Source organism: Notamacropus eugenii, chromosome 2 (assembly GCF_028372415.1).
Source record: "Notamacropus eugenii isolate mMacEug1 chromosome 2, mMacEug1.pri_v2, whole genome shotgun sequence".
In the NCBI taxonomy this organism is placed as follows: Eukaryota; Metazoa; Chordata; class Mammalia; order Diprotodontia; family Macropodidae; genus Notamacropus; species Notamacropus eugenii.
In genome coordinates, this window is record NC_092873.1 from 78,819,361 (window position 1) to 78,836,226 (window position 16,866).

At 50.6% G+C, this 16,866-nt stretch overlaps 3 protein-coding genes across 4 annotated transcripts; all 3 read left to right on the forward strand.

The window, feature by feature from the left end:
* Positions 1 to 772: 772 nt before the first annotated feature.
* CTDNEP1 (CTD nuclear envelope phosphatase 1) lies at positions 773 to 7,446 on the forward strand. Of its 2 annotated transcripts, XM_072641264.1 has the most exons (8): positions 773 to 1,555; positions 4,185 to 4,251; positions 4,407 to 4,525; positions 4,733 to 4,804; positions 5,227 to 5,343; positions 5,683 to 5,794; positions 6,519 to 6,603; positions 7,019 to 7,446. In XM_072641264.1, exons 1-8 carry the CDS (start codon positions 1,454 to 1,456, stop codon positions 7,077 to 7,079), a joined length of 735 nt encoding a protein of 244 aa, XP_072497365.1. In that variant the 5' UTR covers positions 773 to 1,453; the 3' UTR covers positions 7,080 to 7,446. The 2 variants fall into 2 exon arrangements, with proteins under 2 accessions (XP_072497365.1, XP_072497366.1); XM_072641265.1 differs by lacking the exon at positions 4,733 to 4,804 and having other exon boundaries at positions 796 to 1,555.
* Positions 7,447 to 8,090: 644 nt separating this feature from the next.
* On the forward strand, positions 8,091 to 11,164 carry GABARAP (GABA type A receptor-associated protein). The gene is made up of 4 exons (XM_072641267.1): positions 8,091 to 8,875; positions 9,797 to 9,875; positions 10,060 to 10,178; positions 10,567 to 11,164. The coding sequence occupies exons 1-4, from the start codon at positions 8,576 to 8,578 to the stop codon at positions 10,630 to 10,632; spliced, it is 564 nt and encodes a 187-aa protein (XP_072497368.1). The 5' UTR covers positions 8,091 to 8,575; the 3' UTR covers positions 10,633 to 11,164.
* Positions 11,165 to 12,023: 859 nt separating this feature from the next.
* PHF23 (PHD finger protein 23) lies at positions 12,024 to 16,543 on the forward strand. Its single transcript, XM_072641262.1, has 5 exons — positions 12,024 to 12,101; positions 13,503 to 13,534; positions 13,697 to 13,789; positions 14,705 to 15,548; positions 15,722 to 16,543. Exons 1-5 carry the CDS (start codon positions 12,068 to 12,070, stop codon positions 15,934 to 15,936), a joined length of 1,218 nt encoding a protein of 405 aa, XP_072497363.1. The 5' UTR covers positions 12,024 to 12,067; the 3' UTR covers positions 15,937 to 16,543.
* Positions 16,544 to 16,866: the final 323 nt, after the last annotated feature.

Here is a 16,866-nt window from a genome sequence, read left to right on the forward strand (position 1 = left end):
AAATCGGGGGCGCCTACGTGGGCGGGCCGTCCGCCTCACCGCCCCCACCCCCCTTCCCCGCCGTTCCCGAGGCCCGTCGGAGCCCGCATTATGACGTCACCGGTTAGCTTCGGCGCCGGAGGCAGTGCCCAGGCAGGACTGGGGCCCGGATCTGACTGTACAGTGATTCTTTTTAGGAACTTGAAATGGGGCCTGGGGTGGGGCGGGACTCAAGAATGAAAACTCAAACGTGCGGGGAAGTGTTGGAGGGATCCTCGAGCCTCCTCCCGGCTGTCCACGAACGGAAGTTACTAGAGGACAGAGTACAACCAAACGTAGAGCCTTAAGAACGAGTCGCCCGACTGTAGACCGCTACGCTTTCTTTGAGGGGGGGAGGGTGCACCTCAGTAGGTCACGCGGAAGGGCGTGAAAAGCCGTTGGGGGCAGTTAAGGTTAGGAGGTGGGAGGAGGGGCGGCGCGTGCGCACCGCACTACTGTATGCTAACAGGCCAGGATTTAGGCCACAGCCTGAGAATACGTCACTCCTCTAGTCCCGCGCGTTTCTCTGATTTCCGGCTCACTAGAAGTCGGGGGTGGAGGGTAGAGAAGGAACCAATCCCCTTCCACCGAGATCCACCACCCCCTCCCCCACCACAGTTCCTTTCCGGGGTCTGATTTTGTAGCTTCATTCAGGAGCTTGCGCAGTAAAACTGGATGGGAGGAGAGTGGGTCGATGACTCCGGATGTAGCCCCTACCACCATTCCTGGACGTGGGTGGGTCGCCGGAAGTGATGTCAGAAGGGAGGAGGAGGAAAAGGGGAGAGGGAGGACTCTGGGCGGTAAAATGGCGCCTGTCAGGCTCGGGGATGTGGCGGCAGAGGCAGCGGCCCTGCTTCCGAGCGGTTAAGGCATTCCCCCGAGTGTGGGGGGGGGGAGACCAGCTTCAGGCCCGCGCCTCATATTCCGTGGCTCCCCCTCCCCTCTTTCCGCTCTCTCTCTTTCTCCTTCCTCATTCCCAGCTCCTCGCGCCCTGCTCGTCCAGCCCTGCCCTTCCTCCCGCCGGCTTTCCTGCACTCAACCACCTAGTGCGCCTGCGTCGCGGGCTTCCCTCTTCTTTCCCCCCTCCCTTCCCCCCTCCCCATCTGCCCCCTTCCCTCTCCGTCCAAGGACCCTACCCTAAAATCTCGGGCCCCCGGTTATCGCGTATCTTCCCCCAGTCGTTTAGGGTGCGCCTCCCGCGAGTCCCGAAGGACTTGCCACATCCCTCCTCTTACTTCCTTGGGGATATTTCTCCCCTTTGGGGGGACCTCCTTGAGCTGCAGCCCCCTCTGACCTAGCTGTAGCTTTCTAGTGCTTAAACCCCATACCTTTCCCCTCCCAAGAGCGGGAGGGGGAAGGGGAGGCACTGCCCCCCGGGGGCCTGGCTGAGCCGGGCCCCGGGGCCCCCAGGGCCATCAGGGCCAGGGGCGTCGGGATGATGAGGACTCAATGTCTCCTGGGTCTGCGCACCTTCGTGGCCTTTGCTGCCAAACTCTGGAGCTTCTGCCTGTACCTTCTGCGGAGACAGGTCCGAACGGTGAGACTGGGGTGTCAGCAAGCCGGCTGGAGCTCTCCCCCCCCCGCTGGATTTTGGGGGGATCGGGAGAAGCAATCCGGAGTAATTGGTGGGCTACTCTCGTTGGGTCTAGGGCAGAGTTGGGTAAGCATGTATATTGTGAGATGGCCTGCTGGGGGAACCTCCACCCTTGAGCTGGTTGAGACTTTACTAGGGCAGTAATTTGAAGGAAGGGTCCTTCATAAAGAGCCCTGGTTACAAGGCCCCGAAATTTGTTTAAGGGGTAAGACTTATGGGGGAGGGTTCTATAAATAGACTGTAATTGTTTTTGAAGAAACTGATTTAAGTTTTACCTATCGATCTGGGTTGGTAGAGGGACTCTTGTGGAAATTTTGTGTATTCAAGCGGTCCTTAAGTTTCCACTAACCTTCTGTAACAAGAATTGAGTCACGTTTGCAAAGGGGAGGAGCCATTGTGAAGTTAGAATTGAAGGAGACCCTGTGGAAAAGGACCTGAAGTTTAGGCAAGAATATAAGGGTAAAGAGAACCTAGAATAACAGGGGAAACTTAAAAAACCTTTAGGAAAAGTCTGAAGTATGGAGGTGTGTGCAGCATTACATCTTGGTGAGTCTTCTGGGTGGTAGGATTCCTTACCTGTAAATCTTAGTTGGACTGAGTGATACTTTGAGTTGGACATCTTTTAGGGTGAAGCATGAATGACCCCTCAGCTGGAAGAACAAGAGAGAGAATGTGGACACACATCGGGAGGGAGGACCTAGTGAGCTGCCAGTGCTTCATGGAAATATTTGGATGAATTACCTTTCCCCTTAGGATAGAGTTTATTAGATTTTTACTCCCGAGAAAAATCCTCTAGGCAGGGAGAATTTAGTTGGGGGCTCAGAGGTAGAAGTAGAAGAGTTCCTAAGTTGGCCCCACAACTTTCATTGAAATTCCAAGTAAAACAAAACAGAGGCTATTAGGGGCATAGGGATGCCCCATCCTAAGAGAGGAAAGTTCCCCTGGATTTCACGGTGTATTGACCCATTCAGTTGGAGGCCATGGATTTAACCTTTGATTTCCTTGTCGTATCACAGGATACTGAAAGGGCTTCCACCATTATCCTTAAGGCCTAAGCCCTTGAACTTCTAAGTGGGGGAGCTAGGACTGGGAAAGAAAAGTAGGAGATAGGGAATTTGAGGGTGGGAGAATTCCTGGCTCTGTTACTTAATAGCTATATGACACCTCAGCAAATTCCTTAACTTCTCTGCCTCAATTTCCACATCCTGAAAATAGGGCTTCCTCACAGAATAGTGAAGAAAGATTTTTTGAATAGCTGCTATATAAATGTGAACCATTATTACTTTTGTTATCCTATCCCCACCACACTAGATTTATTTTCCTGCGATACCTTTCTGCTTGGCCTTGCCTTACATCCTCTTCCTGTTTTCAAATCTGTGCTTCATTTTATAGTGGTATAGGAGGAGGAATTCCAGTCTGTTTTGTTACCGGGGATAGGGACCTCCAAAATTACCTCCGGTTTTAGTGTACGTCCCAAAGCCAAGCAAGACTCCCAAGTCCTCCCATCTCCAGATAGCAGCTGCTTAGAGCATTTTCCTACGTGCTTAGCATATGCTGTCCAAGATAGTATAGGGTGCCTTAGCTGTCTTCTGTCCTGATCATGCCCTATCCTTGGGTGGAGAGAACAGAGGATGGGGAGATACCATAGAAATAGTGGGATAAGTCACTTGGATTTTTAGAAAACACTTGTGTCAAGAAGTCTAGGTACATATAGGAAGTATGATCTGGGCTCAGATAAATAAGGACAATCAATCCTAGAGGGCTTTGAACTTAGGGTAGGGTATTTGAGAGTTCTGGATTCAAATCCCACCTCCAGATTCAAACTTCACACTAGCTGTGTTAGACAAATCACTTAGCCCCTCAGAGCCTTAATTTCCTTATGTATATAAAGTGAGAGGGTGGATTCCAGCTCTACATCTGTGGTCCTATGAGAACTAGGAATTAGAAAGTATCATTTTGAGCAGGGGGACAGCAGAGGAGGAAGTTTGAGATTGGAGGGGAAGGGGATATGCATCTTTCTCAATTTTCCTTGAAAACAAATACTTTGGACTTTCTGATAACCAATCAAATCTGCCTGAAAAGTTGAGACTTTCAGCAATTAGACCGAGCACCTAGGGAGAGTTGCCTTGGGGGCCAAGGTCCTATGTAACCCATGACTCTTAGTGATGATGGAAGTGGACAGGTGGCTGGTTAAAATAGGCTTCATGGCCCTTGGCCTGGAGAACTTAACTGACCTGACAATCTCTGAATATACATAGGTTCAGGTGAGAAAAATCCTAGGGGACTGATCCTTCAGTCCTCAATCAGACGCTCACTCTCCCTCAGACCAGAAATTCCTCCCAGTCTTCAGCTCTTTTCCTCAGAAGAATAATCATGCCAGTTGACACTATTCAGGGATCAGAGATGCCAGTATCTAGCTCCATTTCAGTCTGCAATGATAAGACAATTTTAATTACAGCTATAAAATATCCTTTGGATCTAGTGAAGGCTGAACTTTATGGGTGCCTGGCTATTATTGGGGAAGGGCTTCCTCTTGTCAAAAGTTCTAATACTTCCTTCTTGTTGCTTCTAGATAATTCAGTATCAGACTGTTCGATATGACATCCTTCCTCTGTCCCCTGTTTCCCGAAACCGACTTGGTGAGTACCTGGGACCTTGAGAAATCATTGAAAGTTAAAAGTGAGAGTAGGATGGATGGAGCCTGAAAGTCATCTACTAGTAAATGTCTTGGAGAAGCCAAAGAACTCTGGAATAAAGTTTTCATCTCTTTTATTTTTTTTCTCTCTGCTTCTAGGCCAGGTAAAACGAAAGATTTTAGTACTGGATTTGGATGAAACTCTTATTCACTCCCACCATGATGGTGTCCTGAGGCCTACGGTTCGACCAGGAACACCTCCTGACTTCATCCTCAAGGTCTGAGGGTGAATGGGATGGATGAATATGCCACTACTCTGCCCTTTCCTCTCCATGTGCCCCCATCACCTTTTACTCTCCTTCAGTTCCTTCTCCTGGGGTTTTCTCTTCCCTGTCCCTTGGGACTGGGGTAAGCCTGGTAGGGCCTGGTAGGGAGGGGATGCTAGTAGGGCTTCCGCCCCCAGCCCCTCCTTGTCCCCCCCACAGGTCGTAATAGACAAACATCCTGTCCGTTTTTTTGTACATAAGAGGCCCCATGTGGACTTCTTCTTAGAAGTGGTAAGTCTTGGGGAGTTCAAGGGGATTGGGGGGCTGTTTTAGAAAAGAAAAAAGTAATTTTCAGAATCTAGGAGCTGTATGGGCTTGGGACTATTCAATGAGTGTTGGAATCTGGGGAGGGGGAGAATGGAAGTTAGTTATAAGTAGGCGACCTAGAGGAAAAGCAATATAGAAGTGATGGGAATTAATAGGAGTGGTTTTATTATTATTATATTATATTATTATTATTATTATTATATATTATTATTTTTATTATTATTCTTAAACTCTAACTGTGGTCATGAACTTCTGTTTATTTTTGAGCCTTCTGTCCTTACCCTTTTAAATTTGGTGGCAATTTTGATCTTTAAAAAGAATGAAAGACATAACCAGAGATATGAGCCTCTCAGTCTGTGATAGCTTTCCATTTCCTTCCCCTTCAGGTGAGCCAGTGGTATGAGTTGGTTGTATTTACAGCAAGCATGGAGATTTATGGTTCAGCTGTGGCTGACAAGTTGGACAATAGCCGGAGCATACTTAAGAGACGATACTACAGACAGGTAAGGGGCCTGTGTTCTCCATTTTTGAAGAAAATAGGTCTTGGGAGCCCAGATGTTACTGTCCTTGGTGGGGCCATATCTATAGAGGTCTTCAGTCAAGGAGATGAATTGCTAACACAGCCCCTTTCATTAGGTTAAAGGGCTAGGGAGGTGACTTCCCTCCCTTTTTCTCTACCACCATTCTATACCACCACCACCCACCCTCAATTCCCTGCCAGTCTCTCCTACCTAAGAATGTGAGAACAATAAAAGATCTGGGGCAGGTTGGGATTTGAAGAACCAGCCCCAGAGGGGGTCTGTCTCTTCTTAGCTAATGCCCTTGTCTACACCACCTCCCAGCACTGCACTTTGGAGTTGGGCAGCTACATCAAGGACCTCTCTGTGGTCCACAGTGACCTTTCCAGCATTGTGATCCTGGATAACTCCCCAGGAGCCTATAGGAGCCATCCAGGTACCAGGGGGAGGGGGAGAGGGTTAAGGAAGCCTAGAAAGTGACTGGGGGAGGTGTGGTGGGTTCTGTATTTGGTCCCTAACTGACTTGGATAAGTAGCCTCTATAAAATGGGCAGACTCATCCTTCCCTGCTCTTCTTCAGACAACTGTTAATAAGAATAAATCAGAAAGTTGTGTAAAAGCACACTTTGGGAGAGAGGCTTTTGTTTTTAATCTTGTACCAACAAGAGGTCCTAATTTATTGATATCTTTTGCTTAATACAGTGTGTATTCTCGCAGAGTTGCAAAATGTTCTAAATGCAATCAGGCAGGACACTTTTAAAAAGAGTACTGTGACAGATTCTTTTGTAAACTAAATTCTCTCAAATTTGTTTCACAAAGCTGCATTTTCAGATGTACCAATTTTAATAAATCATAATTTCTATAATCACATTAAACTGAGCTATAAAATACAGCTAATTTTTTGTATATTGAATAATGGATGTTGGGGAAAGAGGTAAATTGGAAAGACCACCGACCTTGGAATATTATCTCTTTGTTCAAACATTTAGTTGTCTAACCTAGAGTAAATCATTTAAACTCTGAGTCCTTTTTCTCATCTATGAAATAAAGGTGATGATGCATTGTCTGACAGGCTGGTTGGGAAGCAAATACTTGGTAGTTAATAGTTTTATCTTTTTAAGCTTGCTCAATCCTGTTTTTTTTTGATATTCTTACTTCTAGATAATGCCATCCCAATCAAGTCCTGGTTTAGTGATCCCAGTGACACAGCACTCCTCAACCTACTCCCTATGCTGGATGCTCTCAGGTGAGGCGGCCAGGGTTGGATACTTGGGTCTGGATACTGGAGAGGTGTAGTGGAATGCATGCTAGACTTAGAATTAGGAAAACCTGGGTTTAAATCTTACCTTTGACACTTGCAGCTCTGTGATTACAACAAGTCCTTTAACCTGCCATTTGTAAAATGGGGATAACGTATCTGTAGTACTTAAATTACTTCTGTTACGGATTCTGTTAGGATTGTTCTGTTACGATTGAATGAAATAATTTCTGTAAAGCACTTGGTAGACATTAACAACACTATATAAAATGTCTTTTGTTACTGTTGTTGTTATGTTCTTGAGGAAATTAGGGGCTGGAGGAAAAGGAGACCTAGGGATCCTGGATCCTTTGTCAGTGGGTGAATGTTTATCCCCTACTATTCCCTTCTTCCCCTACCCCAGGTTCACTGCCGACGTCCGCTCTGTGCTGAGCCGAAACCTTCACCAACATCGGCTCTGGTGACAGCCACTCCCCCCTACCCCCCCACGCACACAAATGGAGCGAGGGAAGGGAGGGAGAGCCTTTGGGCTGCTTGCTCCATCCCCAGCCCATTTCTGAGGACTGCCTGGCCTGGGCCATCTACACTCCACTTGGAGGCCAGATGGACATACAAGCCCAGATACTGAAACAGCCTCACCATGTTCACACACTCCCTGGAAACTCCAGGTTGGGATACAGACTGTGGCCTGGGAGGGCCAAAACAGCCCCCATGTCAGGGGTGAAAGACTGGTCAGAGGTAGGGAGAGACTGACCTGGGAGGGTCAGACAGATGCTAAACCAGCTCTGTTGTGATTTGATTTTTTTTTTTTAAAAACTCTTGTAAAAAACAGATCTAATTCTTCACTGCTACTCTGAGGGGTGGGTTTGGGAGGGGGACCCAAGGCTTTGTCCAGCCCTGATTTCTACCCTCCCTCTCGACATCTTGCCAACTCTTCCTCTCTTCCCTTCCCCACTTGTAACCGTCTTCTTCTGCCTCTTCCCAACCCAGGTCTTCCATTCCCATTGAACCATGCATTATAACTCTGAAATTGAAGCTGCCCAGGCCCCATCTCTGGGATCTTGGGAAAGACGGTGGGTGGGCCACTGGGAAAGGGTATCTACTGCCCCATCCTCTGCTGTTTGGGGAGGGGAAATACAAAGTTTGGGTGAAGACTGGTGGAGAGGAGCAATGAAAGGGGGAAGCTTATGTTTTGCCTGGATTGTCGAGGGAGACGCTAAGTTGCATCTGCACTAGGAAGGGGAGCTGGTCAGATTTAGAAGCGGTGGAGCGGAGGGAGCGTGGTTGTTTACGAGGGCCCTGCTCCCAGTAAGAGCTGAGCAGGACGGTCGGCACAGGCACGCAGGTTCTAGGCGGGCCTGCAGCCACAGGCTCCTCTCGGTCCTTTCGCCTTCATTGGCTCCCTTGTACATCAATTCCTCGCCGGATCTACTTCCACTTCCTTGTCACGTGACGTCTCCCTCCCCCACACCATTTCTATGACGCCTCACGCATCCCTAAATCCTGTGTTGACGTAGTTCGCCTCCCTCTTTCATTCTTCCTTTTGCGACCCTGGTGCCCCCCGGCTCCAGGGTTATGCGGGGTTCGCACTCCATGTTAATCCCGGGGGCCTTTCTGTTTTCCGACCTCCGTCTCCCTTTTCCACCTTGGCACTATTTTGTTTTGATGTCAGCAAACTCCCCTGCGTAGCACCACGCTTCGTGAATCCGCTCGTCGTAACTGTCTCCATTTCCTTTCGGGATCCCTAGTGGTTAAAAAGTCTGCGTCTGCTCACACCCCCATGGCGTCTGAAATCTGAACTATAGTCGCCTTCACCGTGCGCATCGGGACAGCGAATCCGTTGCCGTAATTTCGTAAATCCGTTCCGAAGCGGTTACTCCAGTGGCGTAAGAAGGAGGCGAGGAGGGCGGTTCTTACGCCCGCCGCGTAGGAGGCTCCGCCCCCCCTGCGCCGTTGGCGTATGCCGGGCGACTGGGCGGCTCCCAGTGGGGCCGGGGGAAGCGGGGCGGAGTTGGTGAATAGGGAAGTGGCGCAGGTCGCAGAGATCGCTCCGCCGAGTGAGATCACCCGCCCGGCCGTCTGTCTCCGTCGCCGCTGCCCCCCGCCCCGGCCCCGTCCGCCCCCCCCTCCCCCGCTCCCCTCAGCCCATCCCGGCCCGGTCCCTGGGAGGATGAAGTTCGTTTACAAGGAGGAGCACCCGTTCGAGAAGCGCCGCTCTGAAGGCGAGAAGATCCGCAAGAAGTATCCCGACCGGGTCCCGGTGAGGCGGGGCGCGGCGGGGCAGGGCGGACGTTATACTCTCCGTGGCGGAGCCAGGCTGTGCATGTCGGGACGACCGGAGAGGGGGCGCCCCGCGGGGCACCTGGGGATGCGCAGGGTTTGGGCTGCGGGAGGCCTGAGGCTGCGGGGCCTTCCCGGGCAGGGAAGGGAATTCCCCCATCTGTGGAGGCAGCGCTGGAGAGCTGGGAAGGGAGGCGGGGGAGGTGTTAGTTTGGGGGTGTGGTTTAGGAGACGAGAATGAGGCAGAGGTTCAGGAGCCGAGTTTCTAAGAAGGAGAGCTAGATTTTAGGGCATTGGTGGGAGTAGGAGTTGGTGCCGGTGTGAGTACCTGTTTCACACAGACTTCCAAGGGATGAACAGGGAATAGGAATACTAGTACATCTATTCACAAAGCTGTACTTTCTCTATTCTAAGACAGAAATTGTTCTAGAGAGCATCTGGGTTCTGATAGGATCACTACAAGGGTTCCTGTGGAGGATTATTGGCTATTGGACACCTGGGATATAGAATCTCAGTTAAAAGGGACCTCTGAATTCAACTTGTTCCTGAACAGAAATTCCATCTGCAATTTAACATATTTATTACTTCTGACACTTGGTCATTTAACTTTTGCTCCTTCAAAGGGAGATTAACTCCTTTCCACTTTTGGATGCTAATTGCTAGGAAGCCTAGAGAAAAAATGGGGTCAGAGGGTCCTTTTAGTGGTAAGGCACCTCCAGTGTCAGGGTTCCAAGAGTAAATCTATAAAGGGAGCCAGGATCAAACTCCAGAATCTGTTTGTGGGAAAGCTGTGGAGTGAGGGGAGGAAAAGTGGGAGAGGAAAGGACTGACCTGGAGGGAACATCCATACTACCCTAATAGCCTTTTGACCTATGTATGTGCCCTCTCTCTCTTCCCCCAGGTGATTGTGGAGAAGGCTCCTAAGGCCCGGATAGGTGACCTGGACAAGAAGAAATACCTGGTGCCTTCTGATCTCACAGGTGGGAACTACTGAATAAGCTGATCCATGGTGGTGGCACTGGTGGGCAGGGAGATGGTAGGCTGGAGTGAATTCCAGTTAGAGGCACAAATAGACAACTCCTTTCTATAAGTCCCTGAGGCCTTACTCTGATCTCTAGTGTGATTTTAGTTTGCTACAATCACTCCTCCCAACATTCCTTATAGTTGGTCAGTTCTACTTCTTGATCCGGAAGCGAATTCACCTCCGAGCAGAGGACGCCCTATTTTTCTTTGTCAACAATGTCATTCCACCCACCAGCGCCACCATGGGTCAGCTTTACCAGGTATGAAGAGAGGGGGGGGTAGTGGGAAAAAAAACCATGGAAGGGCTTTAAAGATTAAACAGCTCCTTTTCTAGCTCTGGTATCATTGCTGAGAAAATACCCGCAGTGGTTGGGTAACTAGTTGGCTTCCCTCTCAACTCTGGCCCTAATCCTTAGAAGTTAATAGGAAATTTTGATTGCCAAAAGGGTGGACAGGAAAGGTTAATTATGTCTTGTGGCTAGAGCAGTCATTAGCTATTCCTTTCCTGAGTCCTTTGTTTCAGCAACTGTTGGTAGGTGTAATTCTGACCAATTTTCCTGGAGCAGGCTGGGTTGTATGGGTCTCTGTGGAACTTGACCTACTCACGGGGAGATTACCTTCGTGCCAACATTGTCCCCCTACCCCTAGGAACATCACGAAGAAGACTTCTTTCTATACATTGCCTACAGCGACGAAAGTGTCTATGGTCTGTGAAGCTGCCTGCCACCCCTGGGTAGGGGGGCCCTTCTCTACGAAGAGTGAGGGTTCCCCTGGCTCTTCCTCTCCTTACCCTCTAACCATCCCATTCTCCTCAGTTTCTTATCCCTGCTGGAAGACAAACACCATCACCTCTTGTCAACGCCCGCAATTTGCAATGTTTAAGACTCTCTTCCGCTCAGCCCATAGTGGCTGGGGTTGGGAAGGGCAAGGGTAGAGGAGAGCCCCCCCCCCCCCATGTCTCTATTTTCTTTTTTTCTCCCTTGGATCTAAACCTTTTCTGCCCCTTCCTCTCTCCCCGCCCACCCTCCCCCAAGCTCTTCTTGGTTGTCATTTCCCATTTTCTTTTTGTCTCACTCACTGATTGTTTCGGTTTCTGTTCCCTCCCAGATTCCCCAAGGGACTTGTTGGGTTCCTACAATTCCTCCCCTCCCCTCCACCCCCTTCATCTTCCCTTCCGTGGGGTTGGGGTGGAGGGTCGGGAGTGGGCTGGGGGTGGAGAAGATCAATAAAGAAACCACCAACTTAACTGCTTTGCTGCCTGCCCTTTTTCTGCTCTTCGTCGTGGGGCCATGAAGGGAAAAGTGGGACCATCTTCACCTGCCTCCTTTATGCTCGTCACTGTGGGAAGGATGGGTCCATTCCTTTACCGTGGAAGTAGTTCAAAGATAATATTGTTACTTCCACCTTTAACTAAGAAGTGTTAGAATACTTCTGTGTGGGAAGGGGCCCTTGCCTATTATACCTGACCAAAAGGTAAAGCGCTTTAGCCCGACCTAAGTAAGACGGCAATCATACGTCCCAGCAGTCTTTGCTTCCGTCTGATCGGAAGCGCCCTTGAGTAGTGGTGAAGAAGTAGCTAGGAGAGGCGGTAAGGTGGCCGGAAACGATGTTTCTCTCTTCCTTTCTCCTTACGGTCCCGCCCAGCCTACAGTTCCCGGCAGCCCATGCGGTCCGTTTTCCCCCACCCACCCCCAATCCTTTAGCTCCTCCTTTCCCCGCCACTGGAGGGGGAGGAGAAAGCGGTGCGCCTGTGCAGACACTAGGGCTGCTGGGAATTGTAGTAACACTGGCCTTTGCTGTCCACGTAAAGCTACATAAACCAGGACTACGCACCCCGTGGTGCATTGCGCGCTGGAGGCGGAGGGCGGAGAGGAAGGGGGGAGGGGAGGAGTAGGGAGCAGGCGGCAGGCGACGCGGGGGGGTGGGGGGGGGGTCCGGTCCGGGAGTGCGGGAGGCGGCAGGAGGCAGGCGGTTCAACCACAGGGGAAAGAGGAGCTCGGGAGAAGACAGGGTAGCGAGACGGCACCCGAACTTGGGCTGGGGTTAGGGCTGAGACAGTCTTGGGAGGGTGGAAGATTGTAGAGGCACCGGAGACAGCACCGGGAGTCTGGGGGTGGGGGGTGGGGGGGGGAGGGGCGGTGCGGTGGCGATGCTGGAAGCCATGGCGGAGCCCAGCCCCGAAGGTGAGCCTGGGGACCCGGAGTTGGGGACTGGGAAACTTGGGGGGCGGGGAGCCCCGTAGGGGGCCCGGGGGAAGGGGTGATGAGTTGGGATACCAGGACCGGGAAGCGGAGGCTGAAGGAACTGGAGGGAGAGGTCGGACGTTCGGAGGGGGCGAGGGAGGGCCGGTGGACTGGGCCGGAACGGGGGAGCTGGGCAGCTTGTGAGGAACGGCCTTTTGGAGCTGCTTTTCGGGCAGGGAGGGGACTTGCTGTGGATCTGGGTGCAGTTTGGGGTTCAAGAATGGGAAGTGACTGCGAAACAGGATAAAATTGAGGGGTGCGGAGTCAGATAATTTGGGGGGCTTGTGGATCCAGGTTATTTGGGGGGACGGCCGGGAGGAGAAAGGATGGGGAACTGCTGCGGGGGAGGGGTGCTGTGGAACTGGGTAACTGCTGGGGGGGGGGGGGTGGCTGTGGAGTCAGGGAGCTGCTGGGGGAGGGGAAGGGTGGCTGGGGAGCTGGAACCAGGGAGTTGGTTGGTGGAATTGGAAGAGCCATGAGGACCGGGAACTGGAGTCTTGTCCTGGAGTTAGTAAGAAGGGGGCACTTTGGCTGGGAGAAAAATGGGCAGGAGGGAGCGGCAGAAGAGGCAGAAGAGGCTGGAAACGGAGGAGCCTGAGGGCTGGCCTCCCTCTTCTTCCTCTCCTCTCTCTCCCCCCACCCCCTCCCGGCTGAGAAGCCAGAGACTGGGAGAAGGTTGAAGGGAGTGGAGAGTTTTGGGGTGTGAAAGTATTGTGCCTGGGGGTAGTGACAGAATATGGACAGTATAAACTGGAGATCTGCAAATTAGAGAATAGGGTCCTGAGAACTCTAATTGAGTGGGGGGGTGGGGGGAGGGGAGCCGCATGTCCAGGCCTGAGAACCAGGTCTTGAGAATTGATGATGAGGAGGGGTGTAATAAAGCCAGATTAAACCTGAGAACTTTGAGGAGTGGGAACAAGGGATTCTGCATGAACTGGCCAGAAAAGAGAATCCAGAGACTAGAGTGGTGGGGCACAGGACCTGATGGTGTGTGGGAGTGTCCCAACCAAAGGGATTGGGAATGGGAGCCCAGAATAAAGGGCAAAGGAGGAGCCAGGGGCCCTTGGGACCACGAAGGGTAACAGTGGAAAGAAGTAGAGTAGAACCTGGAGAAACATCAACATGGGAGGGCACATGTAAACCATTGCACTCTGAGAAGACTGGGCACTGGAACAAGGAAGATTAGCTAGGAAGAAAGTGGGAGCACAATCACTCATGCCTCCTGTGGGAAGGGAGGGAGGAAAGAGAGGTGGGGGGTCCTTCAAGAGTAACAACGTTTGGGGAAAGAAGCATGTACATTTTTCCAGTACCTTGACTCAGGGCTTTTATTGATTTTTTCAGATCTTCCTCCAAACCTGAAGCCAGAGGCCCAGGTGAGATTTCCCTTCCTACTTCAACCCAAACTTTCTTTAGGGAACCAGACATGTAAGATTCCCCCAGATCTCTACTCCTTCTACCTCTTTTCAGGGGAACTTTGCTTTTGGACCACTGTTCCCTTTGAAAATCCAGGTGTCTGATTCCTTCTTTTTCTGTAGCCCCCTGAAAAACGAAGGCGAACAATTGAGGATTTCAACAAATTTTGCAGTTTTGTCTTGGCATATGCCGGCTACATTCCCTCCAGCAAAGAGGTAGGGGCAATGATCTTAAGGATGGGATGTGAAGGATTTGGGTGAGGGCAAAGGGAGGGAAGGCTATTGTATAAGATTTAGGGAGATTGAAGGGGTAAAGGGGAGTTTAAGGGTAGTTATGGAAATAAATCTAGAAGGTCTATGAAGAAAAAAATGTGGTTTTTTTTTTCGCGTTGGGCGATGTGATAGGATGGAGAATCAAAGGATATCAAAAATGGAGAAGTTATGGGGGTTCAAGAGAATTAGAATTAATGGAGATAAAGTTAATGTAGGCAGTTGCAGGAGGAAGGGACAAGTTAGGGAACTAGGACAATTGGGGAATGATGGTTTTGTTTGTTATTTTGGGTGTGCCAGAAAAGTTTTTGAGAGTCTTGGGGGCACTCTTGGGATCTTGTGGAGGTAAGGTTGAAGATATCTGTGGTTGCATTTAGTGTCATGAGGCCTTGGCTCAAATCCTGTCCAAGATAATTGCTATCGATGATCATAAGCATCTATAAAATCGGGATGACACTTAAACTGTCTGCTTGACAAGGTTGTAAGGAAGTCCATTTGCAAACCTTAAAAGTTCTGTGTACTGTCTGGTTATTATTATTAGAATTACGGTTAGGATAATAGATCATGGGGGGGAGATATGGGTTCTAGTGACAAAAGACACTTCATGGAGATGTTTGGAGACTGCTTAGTTTAGGGGCTGAATTGTTGGCATTTATAGGGAGGTAGGTGGGTTGGTTAGATAATCTGAATTGGTTGGGCTTGGAGAAGTTAACTGTGTGCAAGAGACCCAGGGTATTAGATGACTGCTGTAGTACCCGGTTGTGGTTAAGTCTGATGTGTCTTGCAAGTGTGGGAAATGGAGTTGGAATTTTGTTGAAAGGGGGCACCAACACTTAACCCTCCCTTCCCACCCACCCCTAGGAAAGTGACTGGCCAGCCTCTGGCTCTAGTTCACCATTTCGGGGAGAGAGTGCTGCAGATAGTGATGGCTGGGATTCAGCCCCTTCAGACCTTCGAACCATCCAGACTTTTGTCAAAAAGGCTAAATCTTCTAAGAGGAGGGCTGCTCAAGCAGGTCCCCCTCCACCAGGGCCCACCTTCCCTCGACTGCAGGCCTCTGACAATGCTACACTGCTTGAGAAGATGAAGCTTAAGGACTCTCTCTTTGATCTGGATGGACCCAAAGTGGCACCCCCTCTGGTCCCCGCACCCCCAACACATGTCCCTCGGCCCCCTACTACCCTCACCCCTGTCATTGCTTCCCAGGAGGATCTCCCTCAACCCTCCCGAAAAAAGGACCGAAAGAACCGAAAATTGGGGCCAGGAGGGGGAGGAAGCTTTGGAGTGCTTCGGAGACCTCGATCAGCTCCTGCAGATGGTGAGAAGAGGTCAAGAATAAAGAAGAGTAAGAAACGAAAGTTGAAAAAGCCGGAAAGGGGGGATCGACCCCCCCCTTCTGGGCCCCCTCGGGCTCTTCCCAGTGACACAGACTCTGAAGAAGAGGAAGAGGAGGAGGAGGAGGAGGAAGATGAAATGGTAGCAGTGACAACAGCAGTAGCAGGCAGTTGTGGGGGTGAGGCCCCAGCTTCTGCACTCCCTCCACCCCCTGAGGCTCCCCGGCCCTTCACCTCAACCCCCCCAGGAGGAATCCCTGCTGAGAGTGAAGCCAAGGAAGTGGGGAGCACAGAGACAAGCCAGGATGGGGATGGGAGCTCCAGTGAGGGTGAAATGCGGGTAATGGATGAGGACATCATGGTAGAATCAGGTAAGAAGGGTGTTTGAGGGAAGTACTCTGGGGAGTAGGGGTGGGAAGACAGAAGAACATACACTTTTGTCCCTGAAGGGAGTGGGTTCTTTGGGATGGAGGGGGGAATGCTTGAAATTCTCTAGACTGTGAGTCTTCAGCAGAAATCTGATCACAACCATCCCTTCTCTCAGGTGATGACTCATGGGACTTGATCACCTGTTATTGCCAGAAGCCCTTTGCAGGGAGGCCCATGATTGAGTGCAGTTTGTGTGGAACATGGATCCATCTTTCATGTGCTAAGATTAAGAAGACCAATGTCCCTGACATATTTTACTGCCAGAAGTGCAAGGAGTTGCGGCCAGAGGCCCGGCGGTCTGGTGGTCTCTCCAAGCCTGGAGAGCCCTAGGACCCATCCAAACTTTTCTTACTTCAAGTCGGAACTCTTCACAGACATCATCAACTGAGACGGGGTCCCAATGTTGCCACTGATCCATTGGGATTTGAACACTGTCCCATGATGGGGTGGGGATTCTCAAGGAAGGCTTACTTGGGAATGAATGGGTCTTTCCCTAAAGACTTTAGGACTTGAATTTTGACCCATTGAACAGGAAGATGCCCCTGTTCCTAAGATTCCCTACTTCATCCCTTCACTGTTCTGCCAGTTGACCCTGCTCACTCCCATATCCACCAGCCCAGACTTAGGGCTGGAATCAGGGTGGGGTGAGGCAGTTGTCTATACCTCTAGTGTAATATAGCATTGCCCACCCCTTTCTTCTGTCATTTGTTTGGACCCTTGCCTTTTATTTTCTCAAACCTCTTCCCCCATTTCTTTCCTTCTGAAAACCTTTTGGCTCAGGTGGCCTAAAGGAACGTAACACATGGGTCTCTTGTCTTTTGTGGGGGACAGGTGATATTTCCATCATCTCCCCACTTCTTTGTTTTAATAATATTGGCCAGCTGCTTGTACATACCGCGTGTTTGTAAATAAAACAGTGGGCTCTTTTGTGTTTATAGCCCTGTGACCCTTGTCCTTTCCTTCTTGGAAGATATGTATCTGATGGAGAAAAGGAGGGAAAGCAAGGCTAAGCGATCGTGTTCTTCCCCCCAAAATGCTGAGGTCTAGCCCGTGTCCAGCCCTCTAAGGTCTCCTGGTTTAGACACTCGAACGTAAGCCTTTGGACCATAAGTGAGAAAGTTCCCAGTAGCCGGCTCCGAGTGAGTGTCTGTTCTTCGGGGCTGGGGGGCATGGTGAGGATGTGTGGGGACAGAGGTGTAAGAAGAGGGCTGGTCTGTGAAGGAAGGTGTTTTCTTGGTCCCCGGACGATGGTGAGAGCTG